The sequence below is a fragment of the Gambusia affinis genome, linkage group LG18 (assembly GCF_019740435.1).
Source record: "Gambusia affinis linkage group LG18, SWU_Gaff_1.0, whole genome shotgun sequence".
Taxonomy (NCBI): Eukaryota; Metazoa; Chordata; class Actinopteri; order Cyprinodontiformes; family Poeciliidae; genus Gambusia; species Gambusia affinis.
Genome location: NC_057885.1, coordinates 636,112 through 654,872, shown reverse-complemented (window position 1 = coordinate 654,872; position 18,761 = coordinate 636,112). Strand labels below are relative to the sequence as shown.

At 38.7% G+C, this 18,761-nt stretch overlaps 1 protein-coding gene across 1 annotated transcript; it reads right to left on the bottom strand.

The window, feature by feature from the left end:
- Window positions 1–1,988: 1,988 nt before the first annotated feature.
- LOC122819970 (phospholipid scramblase 2-like) lies at window positions 1,989–17,605 on the bottom strand. The gene is made up of 8 exons (XM_044097068.1): window positions 17,162–17,605; window positions 16,569–16,654; window positions 10,420–10,688; window positions 9,362–9,404; window positions 7,991–8,211; window positions 3,798–3,959; window positions 2,975–3,136; window positions 1,989–2,882 (listed from the first exon to the last, which is right to left on the bottom strand). The coding sequence occupies exons 2-8, from the start codon at window positions 16,579–16,581 to the stop codon at window positions 2,823–2,825; spliced, it is 930 nt and encodes a 309-aa protein (XP_043953003.1). The 5' UTR covers window positions 16,582–16,654; window positions 17,162–17,605; the 3' UTR covers window positions 1,989–2,822.
- Between the last annotated feature and the right edge of the window lie 1,156 nt (window positions 17,606–18,761).

Sequence of the window (18,761 nt, the reverse complement as noted above, 5' to 3'; positions counted from 1 at the left end):
GCAGTCTCTACAATTTCTGTATTAAATAACCTTGTATTTTTTGAATAATCATATAATAAATGCATTTTTAACAATTGGACTATCTCATGACAGAAACTGTAGTTTGGCATTAGAGTCTATATTTTAGTTTTGTCTATATTTTATTTTCCTCACAGTGAACAGCCTTTAGGATCACCTGGACCACAGGTGCCAAACTTAAGGCTTGTGGGCCAAATCCAGCCCGACATTGTCATTAATGTGGCCCTAAATATTCTGGAGGGCCACATAAATAGAACCTTCAAAGTAAGCTGTATGCATAAGTATCATTTAATCAATCTAATCAGGTCAGTTTTTATTTTTATTGAGCCAAATTACGTTCAAAGTGAAAAGATACAAAGCCTGGCAAAAGTACAGAAACCTCTTGATGTTTATTTTTTTTAAATTGTCAGTTGTTATCCTGATATTTTATATAATAAAATATCTTTATTATTCACACAAAATAATAATATTTTTGTATGAATATCTTTATATTTTATTGTAGCGAATTGTATTCACTAACACTACAGTATAATCTTATAAAATTAATTGTCTTCAGCAGTTACCCAATCTGCATCATGAAGACCAGTAAACAGTCGACGGGTCAGAGAGAATGCTGTGGAGCATCCAACAGGAAAATATTATTTTTGTTTTGCACATAAGCAGCTACAGAATTAGCCAGAGAGAGAAATAGTAACAGGATGGTTAAAATGGAAATTTGGGGAATTTAAAACTTCCAAATTATTTTCAATTTTTTTTTACAGTTTTAATTATTTGGACACTGAATGATTTATTTTTCTGCAGGAACATGTCCGGACATGTTCGTGTAGGTAGGGGATGTAACTAATCTCGAGTAAAAGACCTGATAAAAAAAAAAAAAACCAGCACTTTCACAAGCTTCCAGGTGGGGGAGCTGTAACACAACTAGTGTAACACCATTTTTCCTCCTTCCTTTTTTTCACCTTTTGTTGTCCTCAAAGTAGGTTATGCATTTTATCTTTCTGTCAGCATCTTCACGGCTGATAAAGACTAACATTACCAACGTGCCCTCCGACTTTGGACCTGTTCCTAAGAAAAAGCGATTGTGGTTTCCTGTGAGACAGAAGTGAAAGCAGAAGTTACACACACAGGTCAAAGTCTTCGATCCCACCCCTCTTTTTTCATGCACAATAACACCAGACCAACAATGACACAAACGCAGGTTTAAAGTAACATCGGTTTAATTTAGGAGATTTTCGTCTGTAAAAAAAATGCAAAAGTTGCAGAAAAAAGATAGAAAGGAAAGTGTAACTTCTGTCACTTGTATGGTACAAAAGCATGCACTACAAATTAAACTGAATATCTGCACTGTACACACTTTGCCTTCTTTGGATTTGCGATTACTGGCACATGGGAAAGGGAAATAAATGTGAGCGTCAGTGGCCAAAAAAAAAAAAAAAAAAAAAAAGGTTCACGGGGTCACGCCCATGATATCCTCACGAGCGCAACCACTGGGAGTGAGAGTATTGAATGCAAAGCAGATCATTTTTTTTATATAAACAACATGAACCACCGTAAGGCGAGAGCTCACACAGGTTCAGGGTTTTATTTTGTTGTTTATTTTTTTTCCACTTTGACAAAACCCGATTAGGTCACGAACCGCAACTTCTTTTTTTTTCTTTTTTTTTCCTTTAGCTTCCTATTTGTGCTGCACAACGATTTCCAATCATCTTGGTCAATTCATTTTTAAGCCGTGCAATCACAGGGAAACCTGCAGGGTAAAGTTCAGCTGCTCGAGCCGTTTCCATGGCAAACACTTAACGGGCACGTTATCACTCACTTTACGGTCTTCGCAGTTTTATCTCGCACCACAGCCTGTAGACGACGGTGGTTTCAACTTAGACCAGTGAAGCAAGCAAGGGAAATGACCGCTTCGGTAAGTCCTATCAGCATGCAACAACTCGAGGTTCACAAATTGTTTGGGGTTTTTTTTCCCTTTTTTTTTAACCAGACTAGCACTAACACCACTTCCCCATCAAGTTAAATGACACAGAGTTTGAATAGTGGCTTCAGATAAAAGCTCAAACTAAGAAGTCACACTGAGACTGCTTTTGGCTTTCTTCTAGCAGAATGTTGCTTTGGCTAAACAGTAGCTAAACTAATAATGCGACACTGAGCAGGTAGATTGGTTATAACATTCTACATTAGACTATAACACGTATTTACAGGATAATATCTGTGTAAGTAACCTACATAAAAAAAAGGTAAATAAAAAATTGTTAGTTCTATGGATATTGGATCATAACTGAACCAAAACTGTAGAGCTGAAGCGATTTGAACAAACGCAGACAATGGCATCAGCTACATGCTGCCAAGACTTTAAAAACAAAGTGATTAATACGCCTTCTGCATCCAAAAGGATATTGCACTTGAACTATGTCTACTATGAATGCTCCATGAGCATGACAACAATACCACAAATTGTAAAATATATATTGATAAATGTCAATAACAAGAAAAAGCATAGAGAGAGAGATGGCAGCAGAAAGCACATTCAACAGTAAATGGATATGCTGAACTAAGTATGATAGAAGACAGGTGAAGATTTTTTTTTTTATCAAAAATTAAATGAACGTGTAAAAACTCTACGGAGTGTGGGAATCATTAACATCCTTCCAAATAAGGTCAAATTGGACTGAAGTCCAAATATGCTGAATCTAATCATGTTTTTTGTTGTTGTTTTTTTTACATTTATAAATGAACGCTGGAACTTCTGCTGAAGAAACCGAGACAGGAACTGGACAACAGAGGTGGACTCAGGCACCCGGTTACGAAAACACAGAGCTGCGTTGGTTAGCCTCTCCCACTTTCTCGAAGAACATGAAGTCCTGCGAATGAGCCACGACAGAAAAATAAACGCCGTTAAGCAAGATCTCACGAGATACAATTCAGACACCATCACTAAGATTCAGGAACTCACGATGAGGAAGCAGGCGCCCATGAGGACAGCCTTCATCTTTACGTCCAGGTCCATTGGGAACTGAATGCCGAAGTTGTCCGTGTCTGTGAAGACTTCCTTCAAGAGGCCGCTCCACTGCTTGCTGATCCGACCAATGGATGAGCCGCCATCTTTACCCGTCAGCTACACAGCGATGACGAAACACAGAACACACAGGCTCACAAAATTGTCGTAAAGCTACCCTCCTGCAATTATATCTTCGAAAACAAAGCACATCAGATGTCAAATAGATTTAGTAATATGGTCATCATTGTAATATTTGGTTTATTTTTTTTTTTTTTACTATTTATATTTTACAACCGGGCAAGAAAAAGCATGAAAAAACAAATCTGACAAGAAGAAATAACCTATTTATTGAGTTCAGAAATAAATAAATGTGTTTCACTTCGGGATATAATAATTTAAATCCCTCAAGAGGAAAAAATGACTGGGCCGGGAGAGCAACTCAACAGCAATTCATTGAAGTAGTTTAGTTACAATCTAAACATTTTTTGAAATCTTAGATTTGTCCAGAAGATCTACAGAAACTACTGTGAATACATCCTACATGTTGAGTGTATTACTGTGAATTTTCAATCAAATTAAATGTCCTAAAACAAACTAACTGTTATTCCTCATGTATCAGATAAACAGCATCCAGGTCCCTATCTGCAGCTACAGAATAAATCCAAACAAAACTAAAAACCCTCGTCTGTAAAGTCTGAACAGACCATGGTCATTGTGAACGACGCTTGCAGAACATTCAAAGCTCAAACTGCTCCTCCGAGGACAGGTGAGAGCTCACCTCAAAGTTGACGTCCCCACAGCAGTTGCAAGCGAAGCAGGGCCCCTCCAGTTTCAGCAGCGTCTCTCCGTCTGGTCCCTGGATGGAGAACTTTGGCAGGAAAGGATGCCAGTCCTGTTTGATGAACCCTACGGTGGTTCCCGGCGGCGCCTGGACCTCCATCTGCGGGTCAGACACACACATTACCAGGTTTCCCTCAGAAAACGCCGGTGGTTGGTTGCTAGTGATTCATCCAGCGGCCCGTTGTGTTTTTGAGTTAAAAAATGTTTAAAGCTGACAGGAAATTTGAAAATATCACTTTATAGTTATGTGTTATTGAAAGATTGTAAGATTAATACCTGAACATCAACTATAAAATCTTTTTTTTTTTTTAAATGCAAAGATTTTAAAAGGACTTAAATAAATAAGCAATGCTTAGCCTGGTGGGCCGCCAGGCTTATAATACACTGGGGGAAACCCTGCAGTAACCCCACAGAGTTAGAAGGCGATTCACCATGGCACCGAAGACTATATATAAAAACATCATGGGGTCAGAAGGCTTCTCACAATGTTCAGCAGGAACGATAATTGAAGCTGTGACTCCGCCATTGTGACACATAGAGGTAATAAATCTCACATGGTTCCTGGTTGGGGAGCGCACAGAGAGCCGTTGTGTGTGAGGGCATCGGCTTGGGCACAGGCTAGTGAGAACGGAGAGCCAACGACAAGATTAAACGGTGTAAAGATGGCAGAGGATCGGGAATTAACAAGAAGACGGTTATGATGGACAAAAGGTCCATTCAGACTCCTAACAAACATCCCCTGACTGGAACAGCCTGAGCAGAAAGGAGGCGGGATGAAAGACAGAGGTCTAATTTACTATTGGTTACATGTAGATGTGCAAATAGAGTTACATTAATTTAATTATAACATCTCAAATAAGTGTTTAGTAAGCGATCATATTTAAAGATCAACTTCATGTCGTATAGTGGATTTAAAAAGTGAACTTGATATTGTAGTGAAACAGTTTATACATTAAATTCTACATTTTATTCTTAATTTTGTCCTGTAAAAGATTTATTTTCAAGCTAATGCAGAACATGTGTGTCATTAAAGCTAGAAAAAAAAAAGCTTTCAAATTATTTATATTTGCCTCATTTTACATCACAAAAAGTGTATTATCTTGGTAAATGTTAACTAAGGCCTCTAAATATTTCAATATCCACTGAATCTTAAGGAGAAAATATAATTTTTCTCTTCTTTATGTGAGTAAAACTATCTGAAATGTAGTAGGCAATGTTGCTACATCTGCATCAAATTATTATCTATTGCTCAAGTCAACATTTAACAGACAATGTAAGAGTAGTTCCATAAAAAATAAGGAATGATGCCTTTACTGATTTTTAAATTATTAATTCTTCTCCTCTGCTTTAATCATCAATCAATAAATTCCAGCGTTAGTGATTTTAATTTAAATTCATGGTTTCCCCCAGTGTATTATAAGCCTGGGGGGCCACCAGGCTTTACTTGTGTCCCCACCAGGCTAAGAATTGCTTATTTATTTAAGTCTTTTTAGAATGTTTGCATTTTTTAAGACTTTATTGTTGGTGTTCAGATATTCATTTTCAATTACACACGATTATCAAGTGATATTTTGAAACTTCCTGTCAACTTTAAACATTTCTTTACTCAAAAACACGACGAGCTTAGCAAGTTTTCTGGGGGAAACCTTGATATTATTAGTTCACTTGCTTCCGATTCATCTCCCCATTAATTACGTCTTATTTCTGGCACACACTCACAAATTATGCAACTTGTAAACATGTCACACACAAAGATGGACGATCAATCAGGCACCAGAACCAGACATATTTTCAGCTACTTCGACCGCAACTGGTGAATGTTTCAGCAGTTTTGTTTTTTCTTTTTTTTCCCCATTTAGCAAATGCATCGTAAATCAGGTAGCAAGAGAGCAAAGCTTTCGCCGGATAACATGAAGCTTCAACCTTTAGATAGTTTAGGCAGTTAATAAGAAACACACTGTATTTAGAAAAGCTTGGCAGCTTTTGGGGCATTTCAGAGTAAAAGGCAAGGCGTCTGGGTGCCACAGACAGAAACTAAGCTTTTAAAATTGCTACATAGTTACAAACCACAGATTTCAAAATAACCCTGACTAGAAAACGGGTGCTCAGCACCTGTCACGCTATAAGTGGACTGACACTCTGAAAAGGGTTGGATGAGCTAAAGGAGGCAGACAGCTGGACAAACACTGGAAGCAACAAACGGCAGCAGCTGCCGCACCGACCGCACGACTCTTCAAAGAACGATTCAGGTCGTTTTATACTGTCGCAGTGAACAATCGCCAACTTAACCTCGAACTAAAACAATTTCTCTACAAATTGCGGTTTGAACAGACTTGACAGGGTTTGAGGTTCGTTTCTTTTTCAATGCCACCTTTCCGCCCGCTGTCCCAAATCATACCTGGTTTCAGACATCACTCCAAATCATGTCTGAAACTTGACTCGTCTGTCCTCGAGTTGTAATCACTTCATCGTGTTCGCTTATCAAGTTTATTTCTAATCGTTTCTCTTCTCAAGTCGCTTTATAACTGGCGATGGCTTCTTTTATGCTCCTGATCATTTAATTTAGAAAGTTTTATTGATGTATGTGGCTGTTTACGATACCATTCCTATATCTTTGACTTATCAAATTTATTAACGTCTTGTGCTGAATGGATCAGCTAGTTTACATGTGTGACTATAAAACTAGTGACAATAATAAAAAAACCAGTATAGGGACATTTATTAAATTTTTGGATGAGACGTGTTTGTGTGAGATCCTCCTGGTATTATATGATGGTCTTAATTATCCTGATACTGTATCATATGAGTCATATAATTTAGATACTACTTTTAACACAAGCTTATCTAAAACATAAAAGCATAAACGATAATTAAAGCCAGAAATTCACATACACCAGAAACATAAAGACAAAATTGTTTACTTTCCGACATTGAATCAAACTAAATGTTCCTGTTTCTGGTCAGAAACCAACATTATTTCTATTGGATAAATGATGGCAGAAAAAAAGTTTGTTTTGATTCCTTTCTTCAGTCAGAAGTTTAGATACACCGAGCCGTGCAACAATTTGAGAAGCTCTGATGATGATGAAAGCTTCTGGATCTAGATTACAACATCTACGTTAAATGGAGACAGACCTGCGGGTGTATATTAAATATCCATCATTCTTATTTGCAATGAATGGTTCCTGAAGGTCCATCTGTTCAAACGGCTACATGGAGGAATAAGCAGCATGGGAAAGTCGATCATATCATTTAGTAAAAAGGCCGGTTCTGTTTCATGACAAAGCCGGGATCCCGATCTCATGAAGAATATGCGGCTCGAGCCAAAAAGGTGCACAACCTGCAAACCCGACTCAGTTACAGCAGTTCTGTCAGGATGAATGGGCTCACATGATGCGAGACGTTTCTGGAAGGAAACTTAAAACGTTTGACCCAAATCATGTCGTTTAAGAAGCAATTCTACCAAAAACTTAAAATGTAAAATGATGAATTTGGAAAAGAGTAAAAAAAAATTAATAAAAAATCTCTAATCATCCTGGACTTTTGGAAACAGTAATACTTTTGCACTTCAAACAAACCTGGAATAGGAGAAGTTTAGTCCATTTTTTTTTTTTTTTTTTGTCAAACAATACAATTTAAAAAGTTTGGTGTCTTTTTATACAGTGGATAAATGTCGGGTTTCTCCTCTAGCAGCTTTAAAAATGTGATCCAATCCTGTTCTTATTTTAATGTTGATACAGATATTTAAGGAAAACGCTACAATAAACACCCACTAAAGTTTGTAGCTTTAGTCAGGCGCTTTCTGAATAAATGTAAAGCCTATCTTTGTGCCCAATTTGGATGCTGAACCTTTTGTAAATAAGGAAAAACATTCAACAGTAGCAGGTGAAGGAAGGGCAGTTCTGCGCTACTTTAGCAGATAAAAACTCTTGCCACTCCTTTTTCTCCACCACTAAACTGATCCATGCCTTCACATAAGCATTCAGGGTGTGTTATAAACTTTCCCCTGGAACAACACAGGACAAGGTGGGGCAAATATCTACGATATGGGGGCTATTAAAAACTTCTATTAGCAAAGTCTTGAATCGCGTTCAGCCAACGCGACACAACAGATATGAATTCAGGACAGACCTCCTGCAGACAGCAGGGACACCAGCAGGAGACGCATCGGAAGGGCCGGACGAGACGGATGACCTCCCTGTCCATGTTGTCCTTGATCGTCATGTCGAAGCTGCGCAGAGAGCCGCAGCAGTTCCTGGTGCAGCAGTCGTTCTTCTCCTTGGCCTTGTAGATCTTCTGGCCCAGACTGTTTTTGATCTCGTACTGGTTGTTCGTCTCAAACCCAATGAAAGCTGTGGGAGAGCAGGGAGCAGAGATGTTAAAATGCGTCAAATAAAGGTATTAATTTAAAGCATTAAGTTGATTTTTTTGTTTGTTGCAGTAACATGTAGAAAACTCTTGGTTTTGATTTGATTATGTTCAATCCAGAAAGCGAGGTTGTTTTATTATTTATGATTTATTTGCTAAAAAGTCAAAGTTATTGTAGTTAGAGGTTTAACAGGACGTTTTCCTCAAACTAAATATGTTCAGTCCAACCAATTCAGTTCGGCATCATGTGAACCAGCATTGACAATAGTGTCTGTTTATGATCCACTTGTACCCCGAGCCGTCACAAACCCTGCCACTTAGAAACATCAGAGTTTCTTATTGAGTAATATTTAATAAAAAACATGGAGATGGACTGAACCAAAGCGTCATGCGTTAGTTTTTCAGCAGTGATGACATACGTAGCTCCCCTAGAGTGAACTTAATTACAGAGAAAAACCACCTAAAGTACAAATCCAGCTGCATGTAGCGTTTTTTAGCAGACTGGCCACTGACTGGACACCCTGTCTATCCAGAGGGGTTTTTCCCAACATGGCAGATTCAAACAGACTGGACTGTCTGAATATCAAAACAACTTTTACGTGATTTTTACCATCAAATGTCGGCACAGTCTTACTCGAAAATCCCTAGAATAAGCTGATAATTTTAAAGTGAATTTATTTTTCCTATAATCAATCCATCATCCATTGTTTAAATGTCAAAAATCAAACCAAATTACTGACTTTTCGAAATTCAAAAACGCTTTGATCAAATATTATTGCTTACAACATTTTTGTTTGCTTCTTAATAAGGTTGTAGCTTTATTAAGAAGTGATAAGAGCATCTTTTTTTTTTTTGTTCCTCTAAATGGAAACATGCCAAAATCAAAAGCATAGAAAACTTGAAATGTCCAAATGAAATAAATTCAAATCCACACAAAACTGGTTCACCAGGCACAAAACTCACCATCTCCAACTGGCAGCTCAGTCCTTGTAATCCCATAGGAAACATTTTCGTAAAAACAAATATTTCTCAGCATTAATTTCTCCTCCCACACACTCAATGCTCTCAAATTAGAGGTTTTACTTTCTACACATTTCAGTGCATAAAAAAAAAAACTACATGAATAAAATTTACCTTCCAGGAGCTCAACTTTCTGATGGATCAGGATCTGGTCGATCTAAAATAGAATTTAAAAAATATACAGATAAGAAACAGGTAAACAAATCAGCATACATTTAAAAATACTTTCAGTAAAGACCAGTATGAATCAAGAACTTAAAAAAAATAAATAAAACACAAGCCAAGTCCTCACAAACAGTCACATCTAAAATATATTTTTTTACCATTTCAGCCAAGCCCACAACTTCTTGGAGAACTATAAAATCTTACACAAAGGAAATCTGCTGACTTAATGTTTCTCTTGGTACATTGTTTCAAAGTTCAAACGGTCAACAGGATAAAGTTCATATCTTGTTTTAAAGGGGTCGCGTGATACATTTTTCACACACATATTGTCATTTTACAACACACTCAAGTAACCGTTACCGTAAGCTGCTATGAAAATCATTTATCTAATACAACTTAGAAGAAACTTGAAGGGTTGAAATTGGTCTCTTGTCTCTTTAAGAATCCCAAACTCTTTCCAACACTCTCCCTTCAGCACGTCGTCACGACAACACTCCACCATTATGCCATTTACAACCGTTCTACTGAGAAATAACTTGTATGATGAGATTAGCAGAATCAAAGCAACACTCCAGGTATGGATCTGATGACAGGATAACAATATGACATGATATAAAGCTCAAATAAGTCAATTTGCCTCAGTTTATTCATCAGGCTTTAATAAGTTCTGCATCACCTCCGTCGAAGGAAAATAAATTAAAAACAAAACTGTTCTACTTGTGTTGTTTCCACTTTAGCAGTGTTAAAAAGTTGCAGGAATCAATGGGTGGATAGGAAGTGCAATAAGGCATGTTGGGTTTTTCACCACACTGGTAGAAATCCACAGCTGTTGTTCACCACCACAAAGGAAGGAAGAATCATTAGCAGAAGTGGTTTCTGTTTTATTTTTTTTAACAGACGTGAGCCCAGACGGGTCCAGAACGCCGTGTCCGTTTGCAATCGCAGATATTATTCTGTTTATCTTACATAATCTAGTTCAGCAGATGTTTCCTCCTATTCAGAACTACCTGTGTCAGGTACTCCAGCCCGGGCGGGACGCCGACAGGAGCCGGAGCTGGAGACATTCCCATTGCCTGGCCGCCGTAGTCCGGTCCTGGACCTGGAGCAGGGCCCGGTTGGTACATAACAGGAGGCTGGCCCTGGTTGTAGCCCATGCTGAAGCCTGGTGGGGGAGCCTGACTGGGGTCTCCTGGGTATCCCCCAACTGGGACTGGATAAGGGGGCGCAGACTGGCCGGGTTGTGGGTAAGGAGGATGGTTTGGAGAGCCTGGATAGCCTACAGAGAAACACACACACGGGTCAATACTAGACGTACTGGTTTTCTCAGCGATAAGATTATATGTTGCATATTTTTGCATGTTTTCCCAAAATTTTCTATGAAAAAAGTAGTCCAGAACCATGACATGAAAAGAGAACAATAAAAGCAGGTCTTAGAAGAATGTATCCCCCTCAGTCAATCCATTTTAGAGACTATTTTTGTCCACTTCTCTTTACAAAAAAGCTCAAGATGGAGACCATCTGTTAAACATTACGGTTCAGGCCTGGCCACAGATTTTAATTGAATTTAGGTCTGCACTGTGACTAAATTCAATCAATTTCCAACTACCTCTGGTTCTACGTTTAGGGTTGTTGTCCTGCTGGAAGGTCAATCTTGACCCCAGTCAGTCACGCAAAAGAGTACCAAAAGCCCCTATGAGATGCTCTGTCACCCAAACATCAATTGGGGGTAAAACAAAAAAAAAAAAAGGGAGATTTCAAAACCATATTGCAAACCGCTAGAAGAATAAATTAAATTTATTGGCTTCTTATCTGGTGATCGGATGACATGCCACGTCCGGGCTTCTTCATTTTTTATCCAAAAGTCATGATAAGAGACATTTTTGAACGACAAACAGTGACTGACCAGTGACTGTGTGTGAGAGCTTCTATGCATCTGTTTAGTCTGGATTGAGTTACTTCTCCCTGAATGCTATTACCCACTGAGCCACAGAGCAAACGGAAACATTTTACAGGACAGGAAGTAAACATCAAACATGTGAAGAGTCATGGTTAAAAAAAAAAAAAAAAAGATCACCCACTTTCAGTTGTACATCTGAATGGAAGAAATATGAATGTCCTGGTTTATAATAAGAGTTAAATGTGACTCAAATCTTACTGTAAGTTAACACAACAGATTCCACTCCATCATCTACTAAGCAGTAAAACAAAACAAAAAAAACAGACCAGAACAGAAGAGCTGTGTTTGATAAAGTACATCATGATTTGTTCTCACATATTTGTGGAGGAATTGTGGCCTACTCCTCTTTCCAACACGGCCTCAGTTCACCGAGGCTAGCAGCGTTTCGGCACGGCTCACCGCAGCCTTTCAGCCGTTGAGGTCTGGATTTTAACCCCTTAACTGCCACCCTCAAAATGCTTGCATGTCCGTCGATGGATTCATGAGGAAACCGGTGTCATCATGTGACTTAAGGGGTTTACCTGAATTATTGCAAAACACTTTTTTCCTTTCTGTGTCAGCCATTTTGTAATACATCGAACCAGTTGGGCAAAGCTACAACTGGTTCAATGTAGCCTCACATTTACCTTTACAGTAACTGCGACAGAGACCACAACATATTTACCATAATAACTACAAGTGCAAAACAGGCCCAGATCTTCACCACTAAGCCGTCGTGCTTGACCAGTAGGATCAGGAGGAGCAGCTGGTGTATCGTCTTTGGTTTTCTACAAGTACGGCCCTCTGGGTTATGAACAAACATCTCTACATTGTTCAAGAAGTCTTGTTGATCATTCAGATGCAACTCTGTGAACCAACTTTATGTTGCCATATTATTTTAGAGACGACTCTTTCAAAGCCTGTAGATCCTCAGATGGAACCAACTTTGGAGTGAATCTGAAGATCTCCTGGGAAGATTGGCAAATGTCTTAAATGACTTCTAAGCAGAAAGGACATAATTTTAAATGAAAGAAACCTACAAATATCAACCTTTCTAGACTTATGGGTAGCAACAGTTGCTTTTCGAAGAGCCTAACTTTGCATCATGTTTACAGACACCTGCAGGCTATACCCCGACCAACCAAACATTACCAGAACCTTAATGAGCAGCACCCAGCTGCTGTTATATCCTCTGACCTCTGACTTGCTCATAACCGCTCTATAAAAAGTGCAGCAACTCCACAACGACCTCCATCTGTGCATGAACTCCCCAGCTTGAAGCTCTTTGTTTTTCACCACAATCGACTCGCCATTAATGCTTTCAGCCTCTTAATGGGAGCCAAACTGGTTCTAATGTCTGCAGCAACGTGAATGTGTCATGTTGTTCAAAAAGACCATCGGTCTAACGATCCTGCCTTTCTCACCACAAAGCCAAATGACAGCACTTTACTGCTGAGAGACGAGCAAAACCACGAGTTTACAAGATGGCCCCAGCATGGAGATGAGAAACATTACACTGAACTCACTGCTCTTATTTACAAATTTATTTCTATCCTGTTAGAAAAGTTTAAAACACAGTTTAATATTTGAACTGTAGACATCTGCATCAGTCTGACCACTAAAGGCTCTGATTACGCTCCTGTCTCTTTAACGCGTTATGGTTTCAGTGGAACGATAAAACGAAATTTTGTCAGATAACAATTTTTTTATTGGTCATTAAATTTACAGAAGATGGAAATTTCCCCTCAATACCAAGCAGGAAGAGATCATACAGAGAAACGCCAAAGTCCACAGTGAAGTGAATCAGTTTACATAAAACTAAAACAGATTAATTTGTATATCCATAAAATAAAACGGCTAAAAAGCTATTTTTCTCAATGACACAAAGAAAATACTGTTTAAGCATTGTAAAAGTTACAGGTGAAAGACTTAATGACATGTATGGCTTTTTTTTCCTGCAAAAACTGAACTTGAAAAGTTTTGCCAAATAGAAGAAACTGAAACAATAAATGGAGATGATGAGAGAAGATATTTCTGAAGTGTGGACTGCTTGTATAATTCATAAAATTATGATTCATAATTTTATGAATCCTAATTTACAATCATAATCTTACAAGGCCTTTTATGAAGGCCTTGTAAGATTATGGATCTTACAAGGCCAGTAAGATCCATAATCTTACTGGCCTTGTTGTTCACCTAATTCACTTTGTTCTAATATCTAAGCTAAAGGTGTTATATTAAATGAGAGCACAAGCTGAGTAAATGCCCTTTAAATCTTGGTCAACGTGTTTACTGATTAACTTTTTAAGCTCGTTATCAACTTTGCATGCAACTTTCCTCTTTTACAAAGATTTGACCTGCCAAGACCAATGGATGGATGGATGGATGGATGAAGTACTAGAGCATCAGAAGATACAAATACAGTTTTTAAAATATTATTTTTCTGACCTTGCTGCCATAAGTGAGCATTAATTATGTATTTAGGAGAAGAGGAAATGCCGCAATGTGTGAGAAAACAGTTTGATTTGGAGTTCCCATTTTAAAATGTCTCCAGCGCCTCAGTCAGTAGCACAGCTAGTGTCATAACAACCAAACGGTAAACCTCCAGTATTTGAGGGATCACAACCATCCAGAAAAAAGGTTGGATCCAGGAATTCTTGGAATGCGTCTAAAAATGCTCAAAAATACCAATTTTTATAGCTGAGGCACCAAATGTACCTTAATATGCCTTAACACACACAGTGGAAATCATCTTGGCACCTCCATGCCAGAAGCTGACAACTACAATCTGATATTTCTGACCTAGGAGTTACAGCCAATCAGAGCCAAGGAAACTATAACAATGCTCCTGGATTGGCTGGACTATTACCAAGCAGCACTGCGCCTTGGCATTTCAGCTCAGCAAGCTACATTTTTCTTTTCAATATTTTAGATACGTTCTTCGAAATAAAATAGTGAATAGGCAAATCCACAGATCCTGAACCTGGCCTAGACCAAGAGTCCACCGTTTCTCTCCGCCTGAACGAATCCAGGTCCCGACATGTCATGGAAAATACAGTTTCCTTTTAAACAGCTTCCTCAGTACCTGCACAACATTACAAACCCTTGGGTCATTTTAATTATCCTCCACACTTTCCAAACGTTAGCTGCGCCACTGCTGATCTCATTGGATTGAAATGGCAACGTGGCAGCATGGTGCTACTAACCAAATGCACTTGATAAGATGAGCACCATCAGTTTGCTAACATTTCTAAAAGCAGCTTTGGTGGTTTGGTGGAGTTGTGTGTCAACACAATGCCAGAGATGGAAGAGCTCGTCGATGCTACTTGAGAAACAACTGTTGACGCTCGTCAATCCAGGAAGGGTTGGAAGGTCATTTTTGTTTGGTATTTGAAAAGTGGCTCAAGTATCAGGTTACATGGAGTCAAACAAGACCCTTTCACCCCAGGGGCATTGGGGTGTTTTTATGCCGTCTATTTTTTGACTGACCAATCTGATGAGGATGATTAAGGTCAGCCAACCTCAGTAGCATGTCTGACTCTCCAGCTGAGGTAGTCACAGGCCTATGGGACTCGCAGCACCACTTCCTTGATGTTGCGAGGAAGTGAGGATGACGTGATGTAGTGTCGGCTTGATTTGTGCAATCGTCCAGCCACAGGATTTAAAAGTGTAAACAAGATCCAAGCATACTAAACAGAGTCCATCCAGCATCATGGTTTTGAAAAGAAAGGTAAGGGGGAGACCCCCAGCGCAGATTGTGTGCCTAATGGTTTCATGAGGTAAACTAAAGAATTCAAAGAGTCTGTCTGCTGTGTTATGACCTTAAATGGGCTGCTTATACTCCAAAGCCCTTCACTGGGGCCAAATTTAAAAAAAAACATCTGCAAAACAAACAAAAGGGCCCATTTTTCCCCCACAGTGCTTTAAAACAGTCGTTGCCAGTTATCAGAAACACTTGATCCCAATTATTCCTGCCAACGGAGGAACAACCAGGTGCTGGGTTTCGAGGGAAATTATTTTTTCCCCATGTGCATTGGGATAGCCCTGCCCTTAAATTAAATCATTATTTAATTTCTTTGTCATTTTTACAGTTGCCAACCAGTCAGAGGTGTGTAGACAATGGATGGATGATTTTTACAGCATAATGTAAGGAACTGTTGTAATCATGCATACATTATGGTTTGATCAGCTGTCCTAATCTGATGTTGAGAAATGAAATGGCAAAAGAAGCACAATCAATGGAAAATAATGTTAAGCAACAATTCAGATAAAGGTATATTACTAATTTAACATTTTCTCTAAAAACTGTGGTACATCAAAATTACTTAAAATGCTTAACTATAACAAAAAATGAAATCAGTCCCATAGTTTTCAACACACTGGCAAGAAGAGGTTTGATTAGAGGCATAAAATAAGAGTTAGGAAGCAACAGAATGGAAATGTAAGGTATAAAATTGGGTTATTAATTTACTAAATTGTGAAATGACCCAAAGACCATTTTCAGGATCTCCATCTTTTCTTCCTAACCGTGACATTTATTATTCAACCAATGGAGCAAGATTATTGCATTTTCTCCTCTTTCCTAGAACAGACACGAAGTATCAGCTCCAGTTCTGACATTTGACATTAACTTGTTGTGTAGACACTGACATGAATCACATCCAACCAAACTGGTTTTCTGTAATCTTGGTATTCGGCTCCAATGGCGAGCTTAAGCCAGCCAGTTGAAAGTCATGAGCCTCCAATTTGTCCGTTCCACCTCTTTTTCACATTCCTTCACCCTCTTTCCAGGAAACACAAGATTTGCATCTGCTTTAAATTGAGGCGGACCCTACAAGCAGAAGAAAGGAACTACAGGCAGGCACACGTAACGCCTCCAAAAACTTTTAAACAATGAGGTCAGAGCCCACAGGACCAACACCAGAGATGTCTTCATGCTAGCATGTTAGGAACAAGTTTCAGATTTCAACACCTTTCAAAAACAAAAGATCATGTGAAGAATTGAGGGAGGAGGACCGGTTCATGATTCACTGTTTTCTATGAAAAATCTGGGTTAGGCAAGAGTGATGGAAACTTAAAAAGGCAAATCAAACAATGTCACAATAGCTAAAAGATGTGATAATAGGAAAAACCAAAGAGGAAGAAAGTGCTCCAGAGGTCAGAGTCCTCTGGAGCATTACTGCAAAGTGGAGAATTGTAATAATGTTTATTAAAACTTACCTGGAGCAGACATTGTGATTGGTGGAGAAATGGAGAAAGAAATGAGGTCACACTTCCCAAATCCCTCCCAGGCTTTCCTTGGAAAACTGAGGGACGAAAAAAAAAGGAGTGAAAGGGAAAGGAGAGTTGTGATAAAGGCTGAAACCGTGGGAAGGCGACGAGAGGAGTACAGAACAGGGGAAAAAAGGAGGCCCCGAGGGCGTAAAGTACAGCAACAAGTTAACAACCACAACCTAACTGGACCTAAATCCAGCAAGCAAAAAGCTAGGGAACTTATGAGGAAACGAAACTCCAATGTTTAGGGAATAGTCCTTTAATTGTTCCATGCTGCAGGCTGGAAAAGAAAAGCTTGAATAGTAAAAGTGGGTGTGTCGTGTTTAACCAGACACATCTGCCGGGGACTAAAAGCTGCCTAGGCCTATAACCTGTTTAAAACATATTCAAGACCACGGTTTCTTATGTAGAACATGCAGTCCTGTTGTGGCCCTTTTCTCCAAACCCCTTTCAAACTGAGCAGCTAAAAAACACATAAAAGCCTCCAATAAACGTTTTAAGTACTGATTTAACTTCCAAAAAGATGCAAAGTAACTTACGCGTGAATTTAAATCCCAAAGAAAGAGTAGAAAAGCAGGTTGTCGGCTCCAAAGCGGTACTTTCAGTCCTTTGCCCAATCTGCTTGTCGCCGCTGCTGCTGCTGTTGCTACAGTCTCTCCTCCTCTTTTCTCTCTCCTCCCCTTCCCCTCAGAGAGGCTTCTTTGGGCGTTCTTGTAGGGAGGCAACCCGTCATGGCACAAACATGAACATGGGCGGGAACCAGTCACATTCGAGTTAAAATCGTGTTTTAAATTATGTTTGACGACCCAGTCAACCCGCAGGTGAAAGGTGGAAATGTGTGGTTTGTAAATTATTCGCGTCAAGTTAATCTCGACGAATAAACGGACAGGCATTAATGGGGCGGTTTATACCTAATTCCGAGTGCGTACATGTTGCATTACGGTACTTTCAAAATAAAAGCATAATCTCATCTTCCTGGAATAGCCTAACAGCCGAAGTCGTTAGCTAAAAGTGATTTTGGCAACCAAAACAATTACTTTGGCCATTATTTTAGGAAGGTGGTCATATTGTTTTTACGTAATCTGACTTGGACATTTAGAACAATAAATTAACGAGAATTACAAATTAACATTATGACAGGTGATTATAACAACTGGGTGGTGAAAGGAATCATTAACAAACCTTTAATTTAATTAGCAGTTCTCTATTTTTTGTAAACTCCATTATCTATTCTGTAGCTACAAACATTAATTTAAAAAATACAAGAGTGTCCTAATACAATTGTGTCAAAATTTCATTCTGACTTTTAAAAAAAGTGTGTATAAACATCAAAATGTTGCTTTTTTCTTGTGTGTATCTCAGGGTGTTTAGCTTTAAACGGCGCCCCATTTCATTCGGCAATGCGCATATCGGTTTCCACTTCTTAATCTGAAACCAAATTTAAAAATGAATGACGCTGAAATTCTCAAAAGTTATGTCTCTGTTTGTTTATATATGTATTTAGTTATTGTTTATGTATCTGTATGTTTGTTTACTTGTATCTTATTTTGCTTTTTATTAAAATCAATGGCAAATTTTGGCCAAAATAATAACCGTTTTGTTTTTAATAGCGTCATGTATATAAAAAGTATTCATTTATTTTTTTGTTAAAATTACTGGAAAGTTATTCCACCCAACCAAAACCCAGTTTTACTTTGAAAGCAGAGTGGTTCCCGTAATGTACCAATCCACAATCTCATGGGAGAAAGACTTTCCTGGTGTAAATTTAATTTTTAGGTATTGGAGTAACACCTAAGAGAAATTTAATCAAAGAATGTCATGAATATGTGTGTATGTATTCCATCTTAAGTTGGGCTGCACCGATTGTTGCAGTTTTCTGGCCGATCCCTGCCGATCTGTAAAAAGCCTGACCTGCTGATTTTGATTTTGGCTGATTTGAATAATTTTTTTTGTCTGAAATGTTGCAAAATACAGCAAGAAAGTCACTGAGTTGGCAACAGTGGGGTCAATATTGTTAACTGTAAACGTGCAGACATGACCTGGGGGTCCGGTCTGTCAGTCAGACCTCTCACTGGAGCAGAAGAGGACAGAGATTGATTTTTAAAGATTTGCTAACGAAGATAAGATCAGGGGATAAGA